This window comes from Rhinoderma darwinii, chromosome 3 (assembly GCF_050947455.1).
Source record: "Rhinoderma darwinii isolate aRhiDar2 chromosome 3, aRhiDar2.hap1, whole genome shotgun sequence".
NCBI classification, from domain to species: Eukaryota; Metazoa; Chordata; class Amphibia; order Anura; family Rhinodermatidae; genus Rhinoderma; species Rhinoderma darwinii.
The window spans coordinates 228,716,798-228,744,111 of NC_134689.1; the positions used below are offsets into that span (position 1 = coordinate 228,716,798).

A 27,314-nucleotide genomic window follows, 5' to 3' on the forward strand; every position below is an offset into this window, starting at 1 on the left:
TAGTGTTAGCAATAGTTACGGCGCGGCAGGGTGGTGGTGGAGAAGGGGGGCCCAAGTTTGGGTAACAGCCCAGGGCCCATGGTCTTCTTAATCCGCCACTGTCTTCACCTTGTCCATGGAGCCTTACCTGCTGCTCATATTCCCTGCCGGAGCACAGGGGCGTCCATCTAAATGACAGCAGCTCATTTACTAACTTGTGGTCAAATAAAGGATTTCTTCTTATTCCTGGCAGGGCTCCCTGGAAATATTTATTATTTATAATTATTGGTTATATTTTATGGCGCCTCCATATTCCACAGCACTGTACGCTGCTAATCACTCTGTGGGGCTCGTAATCTGTCAATAACATTGCCTCCAATTCCAAGAGGCCCTATAGATTACACATATAGATGTAGCATTGCTTATTGATAATTATGTTACATTTTATTCTAAACAATTTATAAATCTTATCATATAAAACACTGGACTGGAGGCCCATAGCACTGTCCATCCTGTGCCCCCTGGCACATGAGCAGAATGCCAATGCTACAGCAAAGACTCAGGCCCCCTGCACACGGCCGTAGTCGTAATCCCAGTCCATGCTTCGGTTATAAAGTATGGGAGCCTGGTCGGTAAAATAAAAAAACAGGACATGTCCTATTTTTTTGCGGATCCTTTCTATGGCCCGGACACTTTGCCATAAATATACGGGTAGGTGTCCATGGGCAATAGAAATAAATGGGTCCGTACTTTATAATTGCTGATCAAAATTATGGCCGTGTGCATGGGGTCTGACACAGAACAGTAATATTTATTCTAATTTATAAATGGAACTGTAATTCACATGCTCTCTGTTAGCTGCAAGATCAAACCTGAAGGTGCTAGTGCCGAGGATCCTTTCACTGTAATGATCGGTCTATGATCTGGGACCTTTACAATGCTGTCTCCGACCATGTCTCAATAGCATGTCACATTATAAATAACTGCGTAATACACCATGAAAGCAGCGGACTGTGATGACTGGGACTTCTAGTCTCACAAAACTAGAGGGCCATAGGGACCAGACCACAATGCATAAAATATTGCTTTTATTGGCAAAATGTTGCTTTTTATCATTTTTCAAGATGTCTGCTTGCTGCCAGTGAATGGAAACATTCACTTACACATCCAGAGACGTTGTCCTGATGTCCAACTGACACAAGTTCAGGAATGCATAATCTGCAGTTTTCTTTAAATCAGAGTTTCTCACCCGCAGCGTTAGCCGAATGTATTCACAAGCTGTGGCCCCCCCCCCCCCCTCCCGTCGCTGACTGACAGATTTCGCCCTATGCACAGTTTGGGAGAAAGTTTCCAGATTATTGCCAAGTAAGTTACCCAGCGCTGGAATCAGGGTCGCTGTCAATACACTATATACTTTCTATTCTGAATATCTACCAGGTATATCATCCCTCCTCAGTGGATAACCTGTTGCAGAACGCTGTAGGAGAAAAGCTGAGCTCATAGCCCTTGCTCCCGCATTGCTAGTACACTGTATATAAACTATTATTTCATTTTACCACCAGATGAAGGCTCTCAGCCGAAAAGCGTGTCGGGGTGGACGTCCCTCTGATGGTATAGATCACATGGGTATGTACGCTGACAATGTTACATGACATTTTGAACGTTAATACTGAACTTATGCACTATGGCACTTTATTGTTATATTGTTACACTCTGTCCTGCTATTCTGTTCATCTGGGGTAACCTCAGCATCCTTGTTAAACCTGTATTGTATACATGTATACCACACGGTAGGGTCCCTTCCAGTTTTTGTGGGGCTTGCTTGCAATTTTAATGCATACCCAATAAAATATTGTTCTTATTTTGACTAATCATTGGCCTTCTGGCATACCTCCCAACTCTCAAGTATCGCAAAAAAGGAACAATTTTTTTCCTTTTAAGCCACATCTCTAACCCCGACCATACACACCTGGTTAGGCCCACAGTGTTATGCTCCCTTAATGCCCCCCACCCGCAGTATAATGCCCCATAGCTGCCCCCATACAGCATAATGCCTATAGCTGCCCCATACGGTATAATGCCCACACAGATGCCGCCTTACAGTATAATACCCATACACATGCCCCCATACAGTATAATGCCCCCATAGTTGCCCCATACTGCATAATGCCTGCATAGTTGCCCCATACAGCATATTGTCCCCATAGCTGCCCCCATACAGTATAATGCCCCCATAGCTGCCCCGGATACAGTATAATTTCCACTTAGCTGCCACCATAAGGTGTAATGTTTCCTCAGCTGCCACCATACCGTATAATGCCCCATAGCTGCCCTTATACAGTACATTGCTGTCATAGCTGCTCCATACAATATAATGCCCCCTTAGATGCCCCTAGTGCCAGTGCCCACATATAAAATGCCCGTGCCCATGTAGATAGTGCCACAGTGTCCCCTGTATATAATACCAATATACAGGGGACAATCCTATATACATAGGAGCGGAAGCCCCAGCCAGAGCATTGCCTACGCTGTGGCCGGGGATTCCGCTCCAGGAGGAGCCACTGACGTCACTGTCCATATATGATATGTAGATAACCTCAGCACTCAGGATTAAAGTAAAACGTAGTCTTCCTGAAGACGCAGATACAGTTAACACTGGGACATACCACCAGCCGTTCGGCACAGCGGGGCACCACCCCGAATCAGGGACTGTCCCGCTGAATCCGGGACGGTTGGGATATATATATATATGTGTGAACATATAAGCAGTGTGAACTTCCCCTAATATTGATGATGAATGTTTTGCTGTGCTGGCATACTAAATCCTTGGAGAATATTGTATTTGGCTGTAAAGGATGACAATTATATTTTGTATAAAACTATTGAATAGTGATAATGAGTGTGAGACGTAAAATACATTTATTTCAGTCCTTACACCTGTTGGGAGAGGAATTTGTGTGCAGTCAGCAGGGTCCTGAAGTAGAAGACTTCACAGTCAGTGGGAATAAGAGGCAGTGGTCTGCTGAAGGTAAATGGCTGCTGATAATTTAAAGGCTATGCACACTTTTGTAGCAATTTTTTTTTAAATAAATCAATGTTTTATTTGATTATAAGCAAGTTTTAAAATGATTTTTATATATATAAAAAAAAAAGATTTTGCTTCTTCAGATACAGCTTATATGTGTTCTGTCTACATAGGAGCTGTGTCTTGCCGTCACAGGCGATTAGCTATTAGCCGAATCCTGCGTCTCAGAGACAGTCCGGGCCAGCTTTCTGCCGAGCTGACCTGACGGTATCAACTTTGACACCTAGATACAGCTTCTATGTATACAGGACGTATAAAAGCTGTATCTGGAAAAGTAAAACATTTTTTATATAAAAATGTATTTAAAAATGTCTTATAATCAAATAAAACATTGATTTATTAAAAAACTAAAATTGGTTACAAAAGTGTACATAGCCTATAAAGACCAGAGCTGCTATTACATTCACGTTGATGGAACTGAACTCCTTCTGTGAGCAAATTCTTATTGAGCAACTATTTACGTTTTGGTTTTGACGGCTTGGTGGACAATTTAGAGACCAATTACTCTGTAATGTATTAGATTTGCTTAAAGTCTTGTAATTTCCCTTGAAATCATTGCTGTTGCTACCCACAATGTCATGGAATGGTCGGGTATTATGACATCACTCACCTTATATAAGGTGCTGCTTGGCAGATACTCACTTGATGGTTGTAGTTGTCGGTTGAGTATTTGTAGCGTTGGTGAGCACTTTGATTTAGTCAGGATGAAGGAGGAAGAATACCCAGATGAGACATGGAGGAAGATGGTTGAGGAGGCAGAGCCAGCATTCTGGCCTTCTAAATTTGGAGAGGTCTTATTTTGGCCCAGTCTGGAGACCATACCAGAGGAAGAGGAGGAAGAGATTGGCGAGGAAGCAGAGGGCATACAGAATGAAGAGGAGGGGATTGGAGATACAGACAAGCGAGTGAACTTCGGATTAAGAAGATTCCAAAATTGCTTTAATCTGGATAAAATCAGTGAAGAAGAGGAGGATGTGGAGGCAGAACAAGACAAGGAAAGGGAAAATATCTATGTGAGAATGAACGCACCTTTAGGACATCATATAAAGGTAGCTTGGCCCAGTGTGGATTCAGTTACATCACACAGAAAATGGTGGATTCCGAAATGTCTCAGGAGGAGCGGCAGAGAAGGAGCGGCTCGGCCATCCAGATTCCTTAGAGCAATTTTCTGTTGCTGGAACATCAAGACATTGGAATGAACAACTGAACAACATCCACAGTTCCACCAGATATAATAACATCAGAAGTTAATAAGAAGATGAGAATTACCAACTTCACTAAATGTTCATCATCAGAAACATCATAAAGACCAAACAGTATACCGGCCCGTGACATAAGATCTGCCGGGCTGGAGATACCGTGAAGATGTCACCGGATAGTATTCTAGCATTCACATATTGAATGATCACTTATGAACTTTTAAACAACTTTAAATATATATTCTTATTTTCCTCCTGCCTCTTGTGTTTTCTGTCTGGTATATTATTGGTAAATCTTACTAGTTATGAATCAGAAGTGTGGAGCTGGGGCATTGCTAGGATCCTAAAACATCCGGGCACAGTCCCTCTGTGTTGCATTTTGCACAATAAGAAGTAAATCACAAGTTATGTACATAAATAACCAATTTAATCCTGAATACAAAATATTAACAGTTTGAGAGGTTCAAAACAATGCGAGAGTTTACCAACATACCTAACACTCTATACATACAAAACATATAAATCATAAGGCGTTTTCCAGGTTTATATAATATGAACTAAAGCTTCTTATAAACAGAGTCCGTCAGGTCTTTTATGGCCACTAAACCAATAACAGTGCCAGGTAGGGGACTTAAACATATATTTAAATATACCTATGTGGCCGCAGATACACTTAGTATTTCAGATAAAAAGAACTTTGTTCTCATATAAAAATTAGGTTTTGGCCTTGATTGACAGCTCAAGCGTCCAGCGACATCACTGTGATCAGCCAAATGCTGGAAGGAATTGCAGTCCATTAAGTCACAAAAGTATCTCGACCGTGATTAAAGAAGTAATGATCTTCTCATATAGACGAGGGTTAGGGTTAACCTGATCTGAGGCTTCCCTCTCCCTTGATGACGCATAGTTTTAATTGTTCTCAATAGTACAATACTCCATTATTCTATCCGACAAGAGCCATAGAAACCCCACATAAGACACATAGAGTATGTCTTCTTACCAATGTCCCTGTGCTATACAGCCGCATTCATGCAGACATTGCTTAGGAATTCTTCTTAATCACTTGGTGGAGTCGTCTCCTTGGTCTCTATGGTTTTGGCTGTCTATCAAACTACATCTTCACCTTGTCCATGGAGCCTTACCTGCTCCTCATATTCCCTGCCGGAGCACAGGGGCGTCCATCTAAATGACAGCAGCTCATTTACTAACTTGTGGTCAAATAAAGGATTTCTTCTTATTCCTGGCCGGGATCCCCTGGAAATATTTATTATTCATAATTATTGGTTATATTTTATGGCGCCACCATATTCCACAGCACTGTACGCTGCTAATCACTCTGTGGGGCTCATAATCTGCCAATAACATTGCCTCCAATTCCAAGAGGCCCTATAGATTACACATATAGATGTAGCATTGCTTATTGATAATTATGTTACATTTTATTCTAAACAATTAATAAATCTTATCATATAAAACACTGGACTGGAGGCCCATAGCACTGTTCATCCTGTGCCCCCTGGCACATGAGCAGAATGCCAATGCTACAGCAAAGACTCAGGCCCCCTGCACACGGCCGTAGTCGTAATCCCAGTCCATGCTTCGGTTATAAAGTATGGGAGCCTGGTCCGTAAAATATAAAAACAGGTCAAGTCCTATTTTTCTGCGGATCCTTTCTACGGCCCGGACACTTTGCCATAAATATACGGGTAGGTGTCCATGGGCAATAGAAATAAATGGGTCCGTACTTTATAATTGCTGATCAAAATTATGGCCGTGTGCATGGGGTCTGACACAGAACAGTAATATTTATTCTAATTTATAAATGGAACTGTAATTCACATGCTCTCTGTTAGCTGCAAGACGAAACCTGAAGGTGCTAGTGCCGAGGATCCTTTCACTGTAATGATCAGTCTATGATCTGGGACCTTTACAATGCTGTCTCCGACCATGTCTCAATAGCATGTCACATTATAAATAACTGTGTAATACACCATGAAAGCAGAGGACTGTGATGACTGGGACTTCTAGTCTCACAAAACTAGAGGGCCATAGGGACCAGACCACAATGCATAAAATATTGCTTTTATTGGCAAAATGTTGCTTTTTATCATTTTTCAAGATGTCTGCTTGCTGCCAGTGAATGGAAACATTCACTAACACATCCAAGGACGTTGTCCTGATGTCCAACTGACACAAGTTCAGGAATGCATAATCTGCAGTTTTCTTTAAATCAGACTTTATTACCCGCAGCGTTAGCCGAATGTATTCACAAGCTGTGGCCCCCCCCCCCCCCTCCCGTCGCTGACTGACAGATTTCGCCCTATGCACAGTTTGGGGAGAAAGTTTCCAGATTATTGCCAAGTAAGTTACCCAGCGCTGGAATCAGGGTCGCTGTCAATACACTATATACTTTCTATTCTGAATATCTACCAGGTATATCATCCCTCCTCAGTGGATAAACTGTTGCAGAACGCTGTAGGAGAAAAGCTGAGCTCATAGCCCTTGCACCCGCATTGCTAGTACACTGTATATAAACTATTATTTCATTTCACCACCAGATGAAGGCTCTCAGCCGAAAAGCGTGTCGGGGTGGACGTCCCTCTGATGGTATAGATCACATGGGTATGTACGCTGACAATGTTACATGACATTTTGAACGTTAATACTGAACTTATGCACTATGGCACTTTATTGTTATATTGTTACACTCTGTCCTGCTATTCTGTTCATCTGGGGTAACCTCAGCATCCTTGTTAAACCTGTATTGTATACATGTATACCACACGGTAGGGTCCCTTCCAGTTTTTGTGGGGCTTCTTTTTTTAATGCAATTTTAATGCATACCCAATAAAATATTGTTCTTATTTTGACTAATCATTGGCCTTCTGGCATACCTCCCAACTCTCAAGTATCGCAAAAAAGGAACAATTTTTTTCCTTTTAAGCCACATCTCTAACCTCGACCATACACACCTGGTTAGGCCCACAGTGTTATGCTCCCTTAGTGCCCCCCACCCGCAGTATAATGCCCCATAGCTGCCCCCATACAGCATAATGCCTATAGCTGCCCCATACGGTATAATGCCCACACAGATGCCGCCTTACAGTATAATACCCATACACATGCCCCCCATACAGTATAATGCCTGCATAGTTGCGCCATACAGCATATTGTCCCCATAGCTTCCCTCATACAGTATAATGCCCCCATAGCTGCCCCATACAGTATAATTCCCACTTAGTTGCCACCATAAGGTGTAATGTCTCCTTAGCTGCCACCATACAGTATAATGCCCCATAGCTGCCCTTATACAGTACATTGCTGTCATAGCTGCTCCATACAATATAATGCCCCCTTAGATGCCCCTAGTGCCAGTGCCAACATATAAAGTGCCAGTGCCCATGTAGATAGTGCCACGGTGTCCCCTGTATATAATACCCATATACAGGGGACAATCCTATATACATAGGAGCGGAAGCCCCAGCCAGAGCGTTGGCCACACTGTGGCCGGGGATTCCGCTCCAGGAGGAGCCACTGACGTCACTGTCCATATATGATATGTAGATAACCTCAGCACTCAGGATTAAAGTAAAACGTAGTGATTCTTGATGCAAAAGTGCATTTTATTCATAATTTTTTTTCATGTCATGAAGTAAAATGGAGTCTTAACAGAGCATAAACGACATTACATAGGGATGTTTCAGCCAAACCTTAGCCTTTGTCACGGTCGCTGTATAAAGTAGAGGTGTCAGACCTGGTCGGTGTATTAAGGCCAGACAATCTAGAATTAGAGTTCAATACTCGAATAGTACTCGCTCTGTACTAATGCCGAAGCAGGGAGCGGATGACTCCTTGCTTCAGCATTGGATTTAACTGTATCTGCGTCCTGAAGACGCAGATACAGTTAACACTGGGACATACCACCGGCTGTTCGGGACAGCGGGACACTACCCGGAATCAGGGACTGTCCCGCTGAATCCGGGATGGTTGGGATATATATATGCATATAGCAGTGTCTTCAGAGGACAGATTGGCCATTCTTTTTGTCGAGGCGTATTTTTACATGCGTTTTTTTTTTTCTCAAACACTGGCGTAAAATCATGCCTCATATGAACAACACAGCGTTTTACCATTGCAAACAATGGAAGACTGCAGGCGCTTTCAAAGTGTATTTTAGATTGTTTTAAAAGCGTTTTACACTTCGAAATACGACGGAAAATAAGCAGTGTGAACATGCCCTAATATTGATGATTAATGTTTTGCTGTGCTGGCTTACTAGATCCTTGGAGAATATTGTATTTGGCTGTAAAGGATGACAATTATATTTTGTATAAAACTATTGAATAGTGATAATGAGTGAGACGTAAAATACATTTATTTCAGTCCTTACACCTGTTGGGAGAGGAATTTGTGTGCAGTCAGCAGGGTCCTGAAGTAGAAGACTTCACAGTCAGTGGGAATAAGAGGCAGTGGTCTGCTGAAGGTAAATGTCTGCTGATAATTTAAAGGCTATGCACACTTTTGTAGCCTTTTTTTTTTTTTAAATAAATCAATGTTTTATTTGATTATAAGCAAGTTTTAAAATGATTGTTCAGATACAGCTTATATGTGTCCTGTCTACATAGGAGCTGTGTCTTCCCGTCACAGGCGATTAGCTATTAGCCGGATCCTGCGTCTCAGAGACAGTCCGGGCCAGCTTTCTGCCGAGGCGTCAGTCCAGCTGACCTGACGGTATCGACTTTGACACCTAGATACAGCTTCTATGTATACAGGACGTATAAAAGCTGTATCTGGAAAAGTAAAACTTTTTTTCTATTAAAATGTATTTAAAAATGTCTTATAATCAAATAAAACATTAATTTATTAAAAAACAAAAATTGGTTACAAAAGTGTACATAGCCTATAAAGACCAGAGCTGCTATTACATTCACGTTGATGGAACTGAACTCCTTCTGTGAGCAAATTCTTATTGATCAACTATTTAAGTTTTGGTTTTGAGAGTTGGGTGGACAATTTAGCGACCAATTACTCTGTAATGAATTAGATTTGCTAAAAGTCTTGTCATTTCCCTTGAAATCACTGCTGTTGCTACCCACAATGTCATGGAATGATCGGGTATTATGACATCACTCACCTTATATAAGGTGCTGCTTGGCAGATACTCACTTGATGGTTGTAGTTGTCAATTGAGTATTTGTAGCATTGGTGAGCACTTTGATTTAGTCAGGATGAAGGAGGAAGAATACCCAGATGAGATATGGAGGAAGATGGTTGAGGAGGCAGAGCCAGCATTCTGGCCTTCTAAATTTGGAGAGGTCTTATTTTGGCCCAGTCTGGAGACCATACCAGAGGAAGAGGAGGAAGAGATTGGCGAGGAAGCAGAGGGCATACAGAATGAAGAGGAGGAGATTGGAGATACAGACAAGCGAGTGAACTTCGGATTAAGAAGAATCCAAAATTGCTTTAATCTGGATAAAATCAGTGAAGAAGAGGAGGATGTGGAGGCAGAACAACAAGACGAGGAAAGGGAAAATATCTATGTGAGAATGAACGCACCTTTAGGACATCATATAAAGGTAGCTTGGCCCAGTGTGGATTCAGTTACATCACACAGAAAATGGTGGATTCCGAAATGTCTCAGGAGGAGCGGCAGAGAAGGAGCGGCTCGGCCATCCAGATTCCTTAGGGCAATTTTCTGTTGCTGTAACATCAAGACATTGGAATGAACAACTGAACAACATCCACAGTTCCACCAGATATAATAACATCAGAAGTTCATAAGAAGATGAGAATGACCAACTTCACTAAATGTTCATCATCAAAAACATCATAAAGACCAAACAGTATACAGGCACCGTGACATAAGATCTGCCGGGCTGGAGATACCGTGAAGATGTCACCGGATAGTATTCTAGCATTCACATATTGAATGATCACTTATGAACTTTTAAACAACTTTAAATATATATTCTTATTTTCCTCCTGCCTCTTGTGTTTTCTGTCTGGTATATTATTGGTAAATCTTACTAGTTATGAATCAGAAGTGTGGAGCTGGGGCATTGCTAGGATCCTAAAACATCCGGGCACAAGTCCCTCTGTGTTGCATTTTGCACAATAAGGGTATGTTCACACGACAGCGTCCGTAACGGCTGAAATTACGGGGATGTTTCCGCCTGAAAACATCCCCGTAATTTCAGCCGTAACGGCATGTGCAGGTGCTTGAACGCCGCGTCCATTACGGACGTAATTGGCGCTGCTATTCATTGGAGTCAATGAATAACGGCTCCAATTACGGCCAAAGAAGTGACAGGTCACTTCTTTGACGCGGGCGTCTATTTACGCGCCGTCATTTGACAGCGGCGCGTAAATTACGCCTCGTGTGAACAGACAAACGTCTGCCCATTGCTTTCAATGGGCAGATGTTTGTCAACGCTATAGAGGCGCTATTTTCGGACGTAATTCGGGGCAAAAACGCCCGAATTACGTCCGTAATTAGTGCGTGTGAACATATTCTAAGAAGTAAAACACAAGTTTACAAAACATATACATCATAAGGCGTTTTCCAGGTTCATATAATATGAACTAAAGCTTCTTATAAACAGAGTCCGTCAGGTCTTTTATGGCCACTAAACCAATAACAGTGTCAGGTAGGGTACTTAAGCATATATTTAAATATACCTATGTGGCCGCAGATACACTTAGTATTTTAGATAAAAAGAACTTTGTTTTCATATAAAAATTAGGTTTTGGCTTTGAATGAAAGTGCCAGTCTCCAGTGACATCACTGTAATTGGCCGAATTCTGGAAGGAATTGCAGTCCATTAAAGAGGCTCTGTCACCAAATTCTCAATCCCCTATCTCCTATGGCATGTGATCAGCGCTGCAATGTAGATAACAGCAATGTTGTTTTTTTTAAAAAAAAGCTTTAATTTTTGGCCAAGTTATGAGCTATTTTATATTTATGCAAATGAGCTTTGAAATGGACAACTGGGCATTTTTTTTTCGTTATGTCCAACTGGGCGTGTATTGTGTTTTTAACTGGGCGTGTTTATGTGTATGACGCTGACCAATCCGTGACCAGTCAGCATCATACACTCCTCAACATGTGCACGCTCCTCTCCTGAAATATTCTGTGCTGCTGTGAACTCTGCTCTTACCATTACGTAGCTCTCAGTCTGTTACCTCTCCTCCACTCCTGTCCTCAATAACACCTTCACAAGATTGGCAAGTCACCACCCCGCATAAGATCCTACTGCACGGCTGACAGCCGTCAACTGTATAGCTAACAGCACGGTTGTGTTGGAAGCGCGCCCTGCTGTGTCTCACTCATAGTTTAAGGCAGCACAGAGTATTTCAGGAGCCGCATTCTGCTCCCGTAGGTAAACGAGGTAGCAGCACTGCGAAGAGCGCACGGAGAATTCACCGGCGGTCAGGATAGAACGTAGCAGCTAGATGAGGGGAACACATCCAGCTGCTAAGTGAGACACAGAGCTCCAAATGGGGTTGTCTTCTGCTGGATATTTAAGGCCCATTATTGTGTTAGGATCGTCTGGTTCTCTGGTGGGCCAGTCTGACCCTGCCCACATGTGGTCCAATTTCTGTGAGACATTGAATTGTTTGGGAGTAATAGGAAATCACGGCATTGACAGTGCGGATCTGACAAGCCCAGCGAGTGTCTGAAAGCTGTACAAGTTGTCTTTCTCTTAATCCTAAACAGCTTTGAACATCACTGAATTTATTGTAACTGACAAGAGATGTGGTAAAGTATACAATGTTTCCAAGGTTTTAAAGAAATCACTTGTTCCTGTACGGCATTGCAGGTGTAACAAAGGACAAGATTTAGCTCATGGGCATTGCAATGGGGATATATGTTTTCATGGTGATTGTCTTGGACTTTTTCTTGTACAACACCACTTGCCCCTCTTATAACAGCTGCTCCATCATAGGTTTGAGCAACACAGAGAATTTTGTCTAATCTATACTCTCTACAGTGGCGTAGCTATAGGGGTCGCAGCGGTCGCAATTGCGACCAGGCCCAGAAGCCAGGGGGGCCCGCAGCCCCCCGCACCACATCAATGAAAAGTTACTATAGTAACGGGCCTATGTAATAAACTACATGGGCCCCTGTTACTATAGTAACTCATAGTACTTACCCTCCTCTTCCTGGAGCGCTTCAGAGGTTCTGACGTCACAGCGCTATGCCCAGCGCATAACGTCAGGATGCTATGCGCTGCGCACAGCATCCCGACACTTGATGGAGTGAGGACCTGCGGTCGAAGAGGAGGTAAGTTTAATTTTAGTGTCTTGCTGAGGGGTTTGGGTCAGACACCTGGGACCCCCACCAATCAGCTGTTTTGAAGGGGTTGCAGCCGCTCGTACGAGTGCTACTTCCCTTTTATTCCGGTCACTTTCTCACACTGAATCGCCGACACGGACGTGTCAGCGGTTCACAGTGTGAGGGAAATGAAGGGGAAGCAGCACTCGCTGCAACCCCTTCAAAACAGCTGATTGGCGTGGGTCCCGGGTGTCTGACCCCAACCCATCAGTTATTGATGGCCTATACTGAAGATAGGCCATCAATGTTTAGGGACTGGACAACCTTTAAATCCCACCGTGTGTTAGGCTTGGATACAGGGCCCCAGCTTATACTCCATAAGAATACTGTCTGCTGCATCCTGTATCTAAGCCTACATTAGGCTTAGATACAGGGTCCAACAAACAGAATCACACATGCACATGGGCCCTGTTCACATCACCGCTGCCCTTCCGTTGAGGGGTTCCGTCTGGTTAACCCCTCAACGTAAAGGCAAACGGAAACCTTAGCTTCCGTTTGCATCACCATTGATCTCAATGGTGATGGAAACTTTGCTAATGGTTTCCGTTTGTCACCGTTGTGAACGGGTTCCGTTGTTTTGGCGGAATCAATAGTGCAGTCGACAATGCAAAACAACGGAACCCTGACACAACGGTGACAAACGGAAATCTTTAGCAACGTTTTCGTCACCATTGAGATCAATGGTGAGGGAAAGTGAAGCTTAGGTTTCAGTTTGCTTTTCTGTTGAGGGGTTAACCCGACGGAACCCATCAACGGAAGGGCAGGGGTGATATGAACAGGCCCTTACTAATGTTTTTTGTGTGTTTTTTTACAGGTTCGGTCGTTGGACTACGTCGGATTCGAGGACTACTTCGATGACGGCTTTTTTATTCTCAATAAAATGGTTAATGAGGGTTGTGTGGGGGTGTTTTATTTCAATAAATCTATTTTTTCTATGTCTTTGTATTTTTTTTTTAAACTTTATCGCTGCCAACTTACTAATGGTTGCTGACAGATTGACAGCGTCCATTACTAAGGCAGGGCTTAGTGTCAGCCGGTGAAAAGGCTAACACTAACCCCCATTATTACCCTGGTACCCACCGCCACCAGGGGTGCCAGGAAGAGCCGGGTACAATCCAGTACCCGACCATCTGTAGTGATGGTCGGGCACTGGGGTGACCGCAGGCTGTTATTATTAGGCTGGGAAAGGCCAAAAACTGTGTCCCTTCCCACCCTGGTAATGCTGCATGCTGCTGCTGTGTTGTATCTGGCTGGTTATGAAAAATGGGGGGGACCCCACATCATTTTTTTCTATAAATAATTGGCAGCACGATGTGGGGTTCCCCCACTTTTATAACCAGCCAGATACAACATAGCAGCAGCCTAGCATTACCAGGCTAATAATACCAGACTGCGGCCGCCCTGATGCCCCTCTGTCACTACAGATGGTCGGGTACTAGATCATACCCGGCCCTTGCTGGTGGCGCTGGGTACCAGGGTAATAATGGGTATTAGTGTTAACCTCTTTATGTCTAACATTAAGTCCCCCCCCTTAGTAATGGGCATTGTCAATCAGCCAGCGACAATTACTAGGGCGGTAGTTATAAAGTTTAAACAAATACAAAGTCATAGATAAACTATTTTATTGAAATAAAAATTCCACACAACCCTCGTTATCCATTTTATTGAGAATAAAAAAGAACGCAGTTATCGAAGTAGTCCTCGAATCTGAAGTAGTCCAACAACCGAACTTGTAAAAAAAACAAACACACAAAAATAATTAGTATCATGTCAAAAAGTAAAATAATTATTATTCTTACCTTTCCTGGGTCCAGCGCTGGAGCTGCAATGTCAGCGAACTGGGCCCTATATCTAATCCAATCATGTGTGATACTGTCTGCTGGGCCCTATATCTAATCCTATCATGTGTGATACTGTCTGCTGGGCCCTATATCTAATCCTATCATGTGTGATACTGTTTGTTGAGCCACTGTATCTAATCCTATAATGTGTGCTACTGTCTGCTAAGCCAATGTATCTAATCTTATCCATAGCTTTAGGGTCGTAGTGCTAAAGATATGCTGTCTCATATATATATATATATATATATATATATATATATATACGCACACACATTTGTTTTTTTGGGGGGTGGCACATATGTATTGGGGCTATTCCCCCTGATGTTTTAAGTCCTTAGTGACGCCCCTGGCTGCTGGTGCTGCATTGTTGGATCACTTAGGAGAACCAGCGATGCAGCTGAAAGCTGCGGGCCATCGGCCCTGAGAAGCTTGGGGGGGCCCAAGAAGAACCTTTGCATCGGGGCCCATGAGCCTTTAGCTACGCCCCTGACTCTCTACGACTGTTTTTTCAGGAATCTGCGATAGTTTTCGCATCAAATTCTCTTTGAATCCCAGAAAATGTTTAGCAACTGTGCGACTTTCAGGTGTAACACATCTTACACAGAGAGCTAATAGTTTCCGCCGACCACTCCTGGCCTCATCTGCCATGATCTAATACATCCCAGATTTTTTTATATCGGTAACTTTTCCGGCAATTACTACTTCTGCTAATTACTAATTATAGGACTCAATAAATTCATTTTGGAAAGACGGAGATATGTATGGAGCAGTTTTTTCGTAGAAATGGTTTAAATTTCTCCAGTAAATTCAGTGTGCGATCCTGGCCTAAACTGATCAACAATACTTCCATGTTTTTGGAAATCTTTGAAGGCAAGCCAGCCGTGTGTACTTAATATATGAGCTGATGACTTCTCATGTTCTTAACCCCTTAGGGACACAGCTAGTTTTGGCCTTGTGAACACAGCCCATTTTTTCAAATCTGACATGTCACTTTAAGGGGATGTACACACAGCTTATTTTCAGCCTTTTTTTTGGGCCGTAAACGCCCCGAAAAACGGCTGAAAATACGGAAGCTGAATGTCTCCAAACATCTGCCCAGTGATTTCAATAGGAAAAACGATGTTTCATTCCCACTGGGCGTTTTTTTACGCGCCGTTTCTAAAAACGGCACGTAAAAAAATGCCTTGTAAAAATGAAGTGCATGTCACTTCTTGAGCCATTTTTCATTGTCTCAATAGAAAAACAGCTCCAAAAACAGCCGTAAAAAACGCATCAAAATACTTCTGATGCATAATAAAACAGCTGTAGCTGTAGATGTTTTCCCTTGAAAACAGCTCCGTATTTTACAGCCATTTTTTGTTAAGCGTGTGAACATACCCTATGTGGTAATAACTTTGGAATCGTTTTACTTATCCAAATGATTCTGACACTGTTTTCTCGTGACATATTGTACTTTATGTTAGCGGTAAAATTTGGTCGATGCATTCATATATTTGTTAAAAACACAACATTTTTGAGAAAATTTGGAAAAATTTGCATTTTTCTAAATTTAAATGTATCTGCTTGTAATGCAGATGGTAATACCACACAAAATAGTTACTAGTTAACATTTCCCACATGTCTACTTTATGTTGGCATCATCTTTGGAAAATTCTTTTATTTTTCTAGGACGTTACAAGGCTTAGAACATTAGCAGCAATTTCTTACATTTTCAAGAAAATTTCCGAAACCTATGTTTTTAGGGACCAGTTCAATTCTAAAGTGGCTTTAACTGGTTCCTGACCGCTGGCTGCGTTTTTACGGCCAGCGGTCAGGGTCCTTAAAACCCGAGCCATAGACTTTTTACGACTCGGGTTTTAACTTGCAGCCCGCGCGATCGGGCAGCTGAATGTCGGGTCTCCGGCTGTCAGTGACTGCCGGGGACCCTGAGGAGAAGATAGAAGCAGCTTTCGCTGCTTCTGTCTTCTCTGATGACCTGTACACAGTGCTCAATGAACGCTGTGTATAGGAATAAAGGCAGCGGCTGCGCCGCTGTCTCTATTCCTCCCTGGTGATCATGTGACTGGTCACATGATCGCCGGGTGCCGTTAGTGGCAGACTGCTGCTGGGTCTTACTAGACCCAGCACAGCCCTATTAGTGACAATCGTCACTATGAGAGGGCTGATTTCCCCTCTAACTGGGGCTGCTGTGCAGCCCCAGTTAAAGGGGAAAATCGTGGTTTAAAAGAAAGAAAAAAAATATATAAAAGTTCCCCAAAGGTCTTTTTTGACCTTTGAGGGACAGACCATAGTAATAAAAAAAATAGTAAAGTCAAGTGCAAATTTTTTTTATAATAAATACACATAAAATACCCACCCCAAAAGAAACGTTCCCACCCGCCAATCATTTTTGTAACGCTAGCGCTGACTCAATTACCCTAATATAGACATGTAATATATTAAAATTTACGGTAGACAATGACGATCACAAATAAAAGGTCTATTTTAGGGTAAAACTGTTATTACCCAAAAAAAAATTGCTGAAACGTAAATAAAAAGCTTATTTTTTACTATTATTTTCAAACTTTATGAATAAAAATTCTAAAATAGCAAAAAAGGTGTGTATAAAAAGAAACCTGCATTGTCTATGGAAAAAAACATCGCAAAAATCACGTAGTTAGCCCAACAAATAAAAAAGTTATAGCCATTTAACTAACACGTGCTAAAAAGGGCTAAACGGTGTCTGGTCCTGAAGGCTCAAAATAGCCCGGTCCTAAACTGGTTAAGGGATTCATATATTAGAAACCCCCATAAATGACCCATTTTAAAAACTGCACCCTTCTTCAAAGTATTCAAAATAACATTTAGTTAAGTTTCTTAACCCTTTAGGCGTTTTCACAGGATTTAAAGCAAAGTGGAGGTAACATTTACAAATGTTATATATTTTTGTGCAGAAATTCATTTTTAGCCCATTTTTTTTCAGTAACACAAAAGGTTTTACCAGAGAAGAAAGACTTTATTTACCGGATTCTGCAGTTTTTAGAAATATTCCACATGTGGAACCTGTGTGCTACTTGACTCAAATACAGGCCTCAGAAATGAACGAGCACCTAGTTGATTTTGGGGCCATCTTTTTATTATAATATATTTTAAGCACCATGTCAGGTTTGAAAAGGTCTTGTAATGCCAAAACATAACCACCCCCAAAAAGACATTATTTTGGAAACTACACCCCAAGGAATTTATCTAGGGGTATAGTGAACATTTTGACCCCACTGTTTATTTTTTGCTGAATTTATTTGAATTGGGCCGTGAAAATGAAAATCTAAATTATTTTTCCAATAAGAGTTTTTTTATTTTTATAAAAGGATTAAAGGAGAAAAATCACCCCAACATTTGAAAAGCAATATCTCCCAAGTACGGGAATACCCCATATGTGGTCAACTGCTGGGGAGACCTCACCTCTTAACCCCTTCCCTCTTTAGCCACTTTTGACCTTCCTGACAGCCTCATTTTTGAAATCTGACATGTTTCACTTTATGTGGTAATAACGTCGGAATGCTTTTACCTATCCAAGCGATTCTGAGATTGTTTTCTCGCGACACATTGGAATTTATGTTACTGGCAAAATTTGCTCGATATGTTCAGTATTTAATTGTGAAAAACACCAAAATTTTGCGAAAAATTAGCATTTTTCTCAACTTAAATGTATCTGCTTGTAAGACAGGCAGTTATAAACACACAAAATTGTTGCTAATTAACATCCCCCATATGTTTACTTTAGATTGGCATAGTTTTTTGAACATCCTTTTATTTTTCTAGGACGTTACAAGGCTTTGAACTTTAGCAGCAATTTCTGACATTTTCAAGAAAATTTCAAAAGGCTATTTTTACAGGGGCCAGTTCAGTTGTGAAGTGGCTTTGAGGGCCTTATATATTAGAAACCCCCAAAAATTCAATCCATTTTAAAAACTCCACCGCTCAAAGTATTCAAAACAGCATTTAGAAAGTTTCTTAACCCTTTAGACTTTTCACAGGAATTAAAGCAAAGTAGAGGTGAAATTTACAAATTTCATATTTTTTTGCAGAAATTAATTTTTAATCCAATTTTCTTTATAACACAGAAAGTTTTACCAGAGAAATGCAACTCAATATTTATTGCCCAGGTTCTGCAGTTTTAGGAAATATCCCACATGTGGCCCTAGTGTGCTACTGGACTGAAGCACCGGCCTCAGAAGCAAAGGAGCACCTAGTGGATTTTGGGGCCTTATTTTTATTACAATATATTTTAGGCATCGTGTAGTGAGCATTTTGACCGCACAGGTTTTTTACAGAAATTATTGGAAGTAGGCCGTGAAAATTAATATCTACATTTTTTCAAAGAAAATGTAGGTTTAGCATTTTTTTTTCTAATTTCCACAAGGACTAAAGGAGAAAAAGCACCACCAAATTTGTAAAGCAATTTCTCCCGAGTAAAACAATACCCCACATGTAGTAATAAACGGCTGTTTGGACACATAGCAGGGCTTAGAAGGGATGGAGCACCATTTGGCTTTTGGAGTTCACATTTAGCAGGAATGGTTTGCGGAGGCCATGTCACATTTACAAAGCCCCTGCGGGGACAAAACAATGAAAACCCCACACAAGTGACCCCATTTTGGAAACTACACCCATTGAGGAAATTATCTAGGGGTATAGTGAGCGTTTTGACCCCACAGGTTTTTTTCAGAAATTATTGGAAGTAGGCCCTGAAAATAAAAATCTACATTTTTTTCAAAGAAAATGTAGGTTTAGCTAATTTTTTCTCATTTCCACAAGGACTGAAGGAGAAAAAGCACCGCAAAATTTGTAAAGCAATTTCTCCTGAGTAAAACAATACCCCACATGTGGTCATAAATGGCTGTTTGGACACACGGCGGGGCTTAGAAGTGAAAGAGCGCTATTTGGCTTTTGGAGATCACATTTAGCAGGAATGGTTTGCGGAGGACATGTCACATTTGCAAAGCCCCTGAGGGGACAAAACAATGAAAATGCCCAAAAAGTGATTCCATTTAGGAAACTATACCCCTTGAGGAATTCATCTAGGGGTGTAGTAAGCATTTAGACCCCATAGATGTTTCATAGAATTTATTAGAATTGGGCAGTGAAAATAAAAACAATCCTTTTTCTTCAATAAGACGTAGCTTTAGCGCAAAATTTTTCATTTTCTCAACAAATAAAGGAAAAAAAAGAACCCAACATTTGTAAAGCAATTTCTCCCGAGTACGGCAATACCCCATATGTGGTCAGACACTGCTATTTGGGCACACGGCAGGGCTCAGAAATGAAGGAGCGCCATTTGGAGTTCAGATTTTTCTGGATTGGTTTCTGGGCGCCTGTGGGACCAAAACAGTGGAAACCCCCCAGAAGTGACCCCATTTTGGAAACTACACCCCTCAATGCATTTACCTAGTGGTGTAGTGAGCATGTTAACCCCACAGGTGTTTTGTAGAAATTAGTGTGCACTCCATGTTGCAGAGTGAAAATGGGATTTTTTCCATAGATATGCCAATATGTGGTGCCCGGCTTGTGCCACCATAACAAGACAGCCCTCTAATTACTATGCAGTGTTTCCCGGTTTTAGAAACACCCTACATGTGACCCTAATCTTTTGCCTGGACATTTGACCAGGCTCAGGAGTGAGAGAGGACCATGCGAAATTGAGGCCTAATTTGTCGATTTACAAAGTATTGGTTCTCAATTGCAGGGCTCAGATGTGAAATAATAAAGAGAAAACCCCTGAGAAGTGACCCCATTTGGAAACTGCACCCCTCAAGGCATTTATTAAGGGGTGTAGTGAGCATTTCACCCCACAGGTCTTTTCCATAAATGAATGCGCTGCGGATGGTGCAAATTAAAAATTTATATTTTTCCCTAGATATGCCATTTCAGTGGCAAATATGTCATGCCCAGCTTATGACACTGGAGACACACACCCCAAAAATTGTTAAAAGGGTTCTCCCGGGTATGGCGATGCCATATACAGGGGAGGAAATAAGTATTTGATCCCTTGCTGATTTTGTAAGTTTGCCCACTGTCAAAGTTATGAACAGTCTAGAATTTTTAGGCTAGGTTAATTTTACCAGTGAGAGATAGATTATATAAAAAAAAAATAAAGAAAATCACTTAGTCAAAATGATATATATTTATTTGCATTGTGCACAGAGAAATAAGTATTTGATCCCCTACCAACCATTAAGAGTTGAGCGCCCTCCAGACCAGTTACACGCTCCAAATCAACTTGGTGCCTGCATTAAAGACAGCTGTCTTACATGGTCACCTGTATAAAAGACTCCTGTCCACAGACTCAATTAATCAGTCTGACTCTAACCTCTACAACATGGGCAAGACCAAAAAGCTTTCTAAGGATGTCAGGGACAAGATCATGGACCTGCACAAGGCTGGAATGGGCTACAAAACCATAAGTAAGACGCTGGGTGAGGAGGAGACAACTGTTGGTGCAATAGTAAGAAAATGGAAGACATACAAAATGACTGTCAATCGACATCGATCTGGGGCTCCATGCAAAATCTCACCTTGTGGGGTATCCTTTATCCTGAGGAAGGTGAGAGCTCAGCCGAAAACTACTCGGGGGGAACTTGTTAATGATCTCAAGGCAGCTGGGACCACAGTCACCAAGAAAACCATTGGTAACACATTACGCCGTAATGGATTAAAATCCTGCAGTGCCCGCAAGGTCCCCCTGCTCAAGAAGGCACATGTACAGGCACGTCTGAAGTTTGCAAATGAACATCTGGATGATTCTGAGAGTGATTGGGAGAAGGTGCTGTGGTCAGATGAGGCTAAAATTTAGCTCTTTGGCATTAACTCAACTCGCCGTGTTTGGAGGAAGAGAAATGCTGCCTATGACCCAAAGAACACCGTCCTCGCTGTCAAGCATGGAGGTGGAAACATTATGTTTTGGGGGTGTTTCTCTGCTAAGGGCACAGGACTACTTCATGGCATCAATGGGAGAATGGATGAAGCCATGTACCGTCAAATCCTGAGTGACAACCTCCTTCCCTCCACCAGGACATTAAAAATGGCTCGTGGCTGGGTCTTCCAGCACGACAATGACCCGAAACATACAGCCAAGGCAATAAAGGAGTGGCTCAAAAATAAGCACATTAAGGTCATGGAGTGGCCTAGCCAGTCTCCAGACCTTAATCCCATCGAAAACTTATGGAGGGAGCTGAAGATCCGAGTTGCCAAGCGACAACCTCGAAATCTTAATGATTTACAGATGATCTGCAAAGAGGAGTGGGCCAAAATTCCATCTAACATGTGTGCAAACCTCATCATTAACTACAAAAAACGTCTGACTGCTATGCTTGCCAACAAGGGTTTTGCCACCAAGTATTAAGTCTTGTTTGCCAAAGGGATCAAATACTTATTTCTCTGTGCACAATGCAAATAAATATATATAATTTTGACAATGTGATTTTCTTCTTTTTTTTATTTTATATAATCTATCTCTCACTGGTAAAATTAACCTAGCCTAAAGATTCTAGACTGTTCATGTCTTTGACAGTGGGCATACTTACAAAATCAGCAAGGAATCAAATACTTATTTCCTTCACTGTATGTGGAAGGAAACTGCTGTTTGGGCACGCTGTAGGGTTCAGAGCGGAGGGAGCTTGGTAGTAGTTTTGGAGAGCGGATTTTGCTTGGTAGTAGTTTTGTTTGAGTATTGCTGGTGTTTCCGTTTATAATGTGGGGGTACATGTAAGCTGGGCAGAGTACATCAGGGGCATAGTCAGGTGGTATAATAATGGGGTAAAAAAACCAATAAAATGATCCAGAGATGTGTGTTACGCTGTGAAGCAATCCTTTCTGCACAGGCCGGTGACGCACTGATATATGGTGTCCTTTCTTATGCCCCTTTTGGGCCACACTCGCACCTTTGCAGTTTGGGGAATTTTTCCTGGGAAAGTGTTGTCCTGGTATAATACGGGCACCCTCGCTTCCAGCGGATATGTTTGGGCCCTCCCTTTCCTGTTTCCCTAATTTTAGGTCCTTGATAAATCGCTTCTTCAAACAACTGCATATTTTTTATTTCCTGACTTATTGGAGCCATAACTAATTTTATTTTTTCATAGACGTAGTTGTATGAGGGCTTTTTTTTGCGGGACGAGCTGTAGTTATTATTGGTACCATTTTGGGGTACATGCGACTTTTTGATCACCTTTTATCCTATTTTTTGGGAGGCCAGGTAAACAAAAAAAACGCAATTCTGGCATAGTTTTATTTAGTTTTTTTATACAGCGTTCACCAAGCGTTATAAATTACATGTTAACTTTATTCTGCCGGTCATTACTATTTCGGCGATACCTATTTTATAGGACTTTTTTATGTTTTGCAACTTTTTGCACAATAAAACTACTTTTGTAAAAATAATGTATTTTTTCTGTCGCCAAGTTGTGAGAACCATAACGTTTTAATTTTTTTGTCGACGCAGCTGTATGAGGGTTTGTTTTTTGCGAGACGAGCTATAGTTTTTATATGTACCATTTTTGGAATACGTGCGACTTTTTGATCATTTTTTATTCCTATATTTATGGGACAAAGTGACCAAAAAACAGAAACTCTGGTATAGTTTTTTACGTTTTTTTTTATGCGGTTCACAGGTCGTTACCGCCGCGGCGATACCAAATACGTATTGTTTATTATTTTTTTTCAATAATAAAGGACTTGATAAAACACAATCCCCCTTTTACTCTTATTTTATTACTTGCAACTTTTATTGTTTTCAAACTTTTATTTTTTTCACTTTTTTTTAATACTTTTTTGAAGGTCCAACGGTCTGATTTATTTTTTTCTAATACATTGCACTACCTACGTAGTGCAATGTATTAGATCTGTCAGTTATTCACTGACAGCAAGCCGATTAGGCTTCGCCTTCCGGCGGGGCCTAATCGGCTTCTGTAATGACAGAGCAGGAGACCATTGTGTCTCCTGTTGCCATAGCAGGTGGATGTCAGCTGTAACATACAGCTGACTTCCACCGCTGATGACGCCGGATCAGGTCCTGAGCCGGCGCCATCTTGCCGGCGGCTACGGAAGCCAATCAGGCTCCGCCGCCGGGCGGATCTTGAACAGTTTCCATGCTAGGCAGACCGGGAGGCCAGTATTAGGCCTCCGGTTGCCATTGCAGCCACCGAAACCTCGGCAATTTCATTGCTGGGGTTCCGATGAGCTGCAAACACCTTAAGTGCAGCATTCGCGTTTGAGCGCAGCACTTAAGGGGTTAATGGCGGGGATCGAAGCTAATTTCGGTCCCCGCCGTTACAGTCGGATGTCAGCTGTAAGATACAGCTGAGATCCGACGATGATGGCACCGGCTCAGCTTCTGAGCCGGTGCCAAACATTTGGCGTATGGGTACGGCAATTTGCGTGAAGTCAATGCTTTCCATGGCGTACCCATACGACAAATGTCGGGAAGGGGTTAAAGGCTATGTAAACCTTTGAACACTTGTTTTTAAAAAAATATGCCATGGTGTTTCAATTGTTTTTTTATTTAAAAAAACCTAAATGTTTTTGCTTTTGAGATACAGCTTCAATGTGTCCTTGATACATTGAAGCTGTATCTTGCGTTGCAACCTGAATCAGTCAGGTCAGCGGGACTGACAGCTTCGGTGACACCGGGTCCAGCTGTTATCAATCACATCTGAACTTAGATTTTGCTTCGTTGTAGTTCTGTTTGTGATTTTACTGGTATTTCAGTTTATAATGTGGCGGCATATGTAAGCTGTGCGGAGTACATCAGGGCATAATAAGGTATAATCATGGGGTAAAAAAATAATAAGTCAGATATGTGATAAATTGTGCCCAAAGCTGTGTGAGGGCTTATTTTTTGCGGGACAAACTGTAGTTTTCCTTGGTACCATTTTGGGGTAAAATTTGACTTTTGATTACTTTTTATTCCATTCTTTGAGAAGCAAGGTGGCCAAAACAACAACAATCCTGACTATGTTTTTTATTCTTTTTTTACAGTGTTTGCCGTGCTCTATAAATGACCTTACCTTTATTCTGTGGGTTAATATGATTATGGCAATACCATATGTATATATGCAGCAGCATCAGCGTTTGCAGGTAAGTAGCTACATCGACTTACCTGCAAACGCTGATGCTGCTGCAGAATCAACTGTAGCCTCTGGTGCCGATGTGGCCGACACGATGCAGGACCTGTGAGTGACGACACAGCGTGATCTCTCGAGAACATGGCTGTGTCTGCACTGCCAGAAGCTGGGCGTTCTGAAGAGAAGTGGATGATACTTCTCGTCAGAACGCCAAGCTAGTAAAAGTAGTAAAAACGCCCCGATGTACGCACATAATACACGCCCACTTGGACTTTTACTTTAAACACACCCACTTGGACTTTTGCGAGCTTCATTTGCATAAATACCAAAATGGTCATAACTTGGCCAAAAATGCTCATTTTTTAAAAATAAAAACGTTACTGTAATCTACATTGCAGCGCCTATCTGCTGTAATAGCAGATAGGGGTTGCAAAATCTGGTGACAGAGCCTCTTTAATGTGGGAAAAAAGATTAAACTTTTATTTTTTATTTTTTTATAGCATTTTGCTTTTTTCTTTGTCCCACTAGAGGACTTAAAGACCTGCTCCAGTGGGGGGCGTGGCCTGACTGTTGAACGGGCTGGCTGTGTGAGTGCTTAGCTCCTGCACCACTAAGCAACTAAAGCGACTTTCAACGGTATTAAGCTTTCTCCTTTTCTACCTACACCCGGCTTAATACTTTCTCAAGATGCCTAGGAGAAAAAGACTATTGAAGAAACCGGAGAAACTATTAGATTTCTTCTTTCCCGCGACTTCGGGCAAAATCCAAAATGGCGCCGGAGAAGAATCCCGAGCGGAGTCCATGACTTCAGAGCCTGCAATGGAGTATGCCGAGCGGAGAGGGGATGAGGACGAGGTGCACGGTAGGAGGAGTACATCCTTACCTCCTAGACCGAAAACGCCAGTCTTGCTTCCCTGTGTCAGAGGTTTGACAGACCGACATCCATCCGGAGAGGAGGAAACCACTACAGACCAACAGGGTGTCGACAGACGCCGTCCACAAGATGGGAACTCACCAACTTCTTCATCTCCTCGGCCGTGCAGTCCTGAGTCACGGAGACCGAGGATGCAGCTACAGGACGTCCCTGCGACACAGGTGAGAGATACACCCTCGCCGCTGCTATCTATGGCACATGAGCTCCCTGACGGGTTTGATGATTTACCGGCTTCTAATATGGCGGTCACAGAAGCTACTATGAAACATGTTACAGGCCTTGCGCCAATCTTTGCAAACAGGGTTTGCTAATCTTTTACACCCTATTTCAACATCTTTGCAAGAAGTGGAGACTAGAGTCAACCACGTGGAAACTAAAATGGGGTCGTTTGCTACTTCACACAATGATCTGATAGACGCTCACTATGGCCTTGAAACGGAAGTTCAGCAGTTGCGCGCTAAAGTTGCCGACTTGGAGGATAGATCTAGGCGTAACAATGTGAAGTTCCGAGGTATCCCAGAGTCGGTCATGCCACAAAATTTGACCTTGTATATACAGTCTCTGGCAAAATGCTTACTGCCTGAATGCACTTCGCAGGACTTGATTATCGACAGAGCACACTGGGTGCCACGACCTAGACATTTAGGGGAACATATCCCGAGAGATGTATTGGTTCGTGTTCATTTTTTTCAAACTAAGGAAAACCTGATGTATGCGGCTAGAAAGATTACTCGCCTGCCGGAGCCTTATCAGATGGTTACTCTCTGTACTGATCTATCGGCTGCAACATTACAACTTCGACGCCAACTATCTCCCATCACCTCTGCGTTGAGGGATCAGAAAATATTGTATAAATGGGGCTTCCCGGTTCGCCTACTCATCAACCGAAATAATATTCTACACATCATCAGATCGATGGAAGAGGGCTCGGCTCTATTACACCAATGGAAGATTCCGCTTTCATCAAAAAGTATTCCGCCACCAACATCCCCTAAATGTATCATGGATGGCTGGCGCACTGCGGGCTCTTCGAAACACCCACACCGTTGAGGTACTTTCGTTATATTATAGGTGCTTCCTCAGGATAGTTCTACCGAGTCTTGAGGATACTCACAGACTGTTCTAACCCCCTTTTGTATAAGACGGCTATAATGCTGTTACGGTCTAACAAAATTTTGTTCTATTGCTGGTATATCAGCTTGGTTCTATATATGTTTGTTTATTTTTCTTTGTTAGTTAGTATGTGGAATGATGCATCAACAAATTTCTCATTTATGGATGTGAATGTAATGTGGTATAGTGATGAGGGAAGTAGTCGGCCACCAGGTGACATAAGCATAAATGTGAATAGTCAAAATTTTATTATGCACTTATTGACATATCCTAATGGTATTACGAATTGCATCCCTTAATGTGAAAGGGCTTAATAGTCCGCAAAAGAGAGCATATATGTGGGCAGAAGCCCGTGATTTGTCATGTGATGTTCTCTGCGTGCAGGAAACGCACATTATTCAGAAGGATGCGGATAGGATCAAACACCCTAATTTCCCAGTAATATACCAGTCGCACTATTCCTCTAAATCCAGAGGGGTTCTCATAGCGGTAAAAAATACCATTGCGTTCCAAATTATCCAGGAGAAAATAGATACTGCAGGACGATATATTATTTTGGTGTGTTCTATTAATAATGTCACATATACAGTGGTGTCGGTTTATGCTCCAAACAAGGGACAAATTCGATTCTTTAATAAGGTAATGCGCCTTGTATCTAAAATAAAACAAGCAAATATCCTCATATGTGGTGATTTCAACACAATAGCGGACACAAGTTTAGATACTACCTC

The 27,314-nt window shown here is 42.0% G+C and overlaps 1 protein-coding gene across 1 annotated transcript in view; it reads left to right on the forward strand.

Moving 5' to 3' along the window:
* Positions 1-1,540: 1,540 nt before the first annotated feature.
* The window catches only part of ASB13 (ankyrin repeat and SOCS box containing 13), a 75,746-nt gene continuing 49,972 nt past the window's right edge, over positions 1,541-27,314 (forward strand). The window contains exons 1-2 of the mRNA XM_075857500.1: positions 1,541-1,605; positions 6,822-6,885. Coding sequence (XP_075713615.1) covers positions 6,822-6,885 — 64 coding nt within the window. The 5' untranslated portion in view covers positions 1,541-1,605. The remainder of the gene's footprint in view (positions 1,606-6,821; positions 6,886-27,314) is intronic.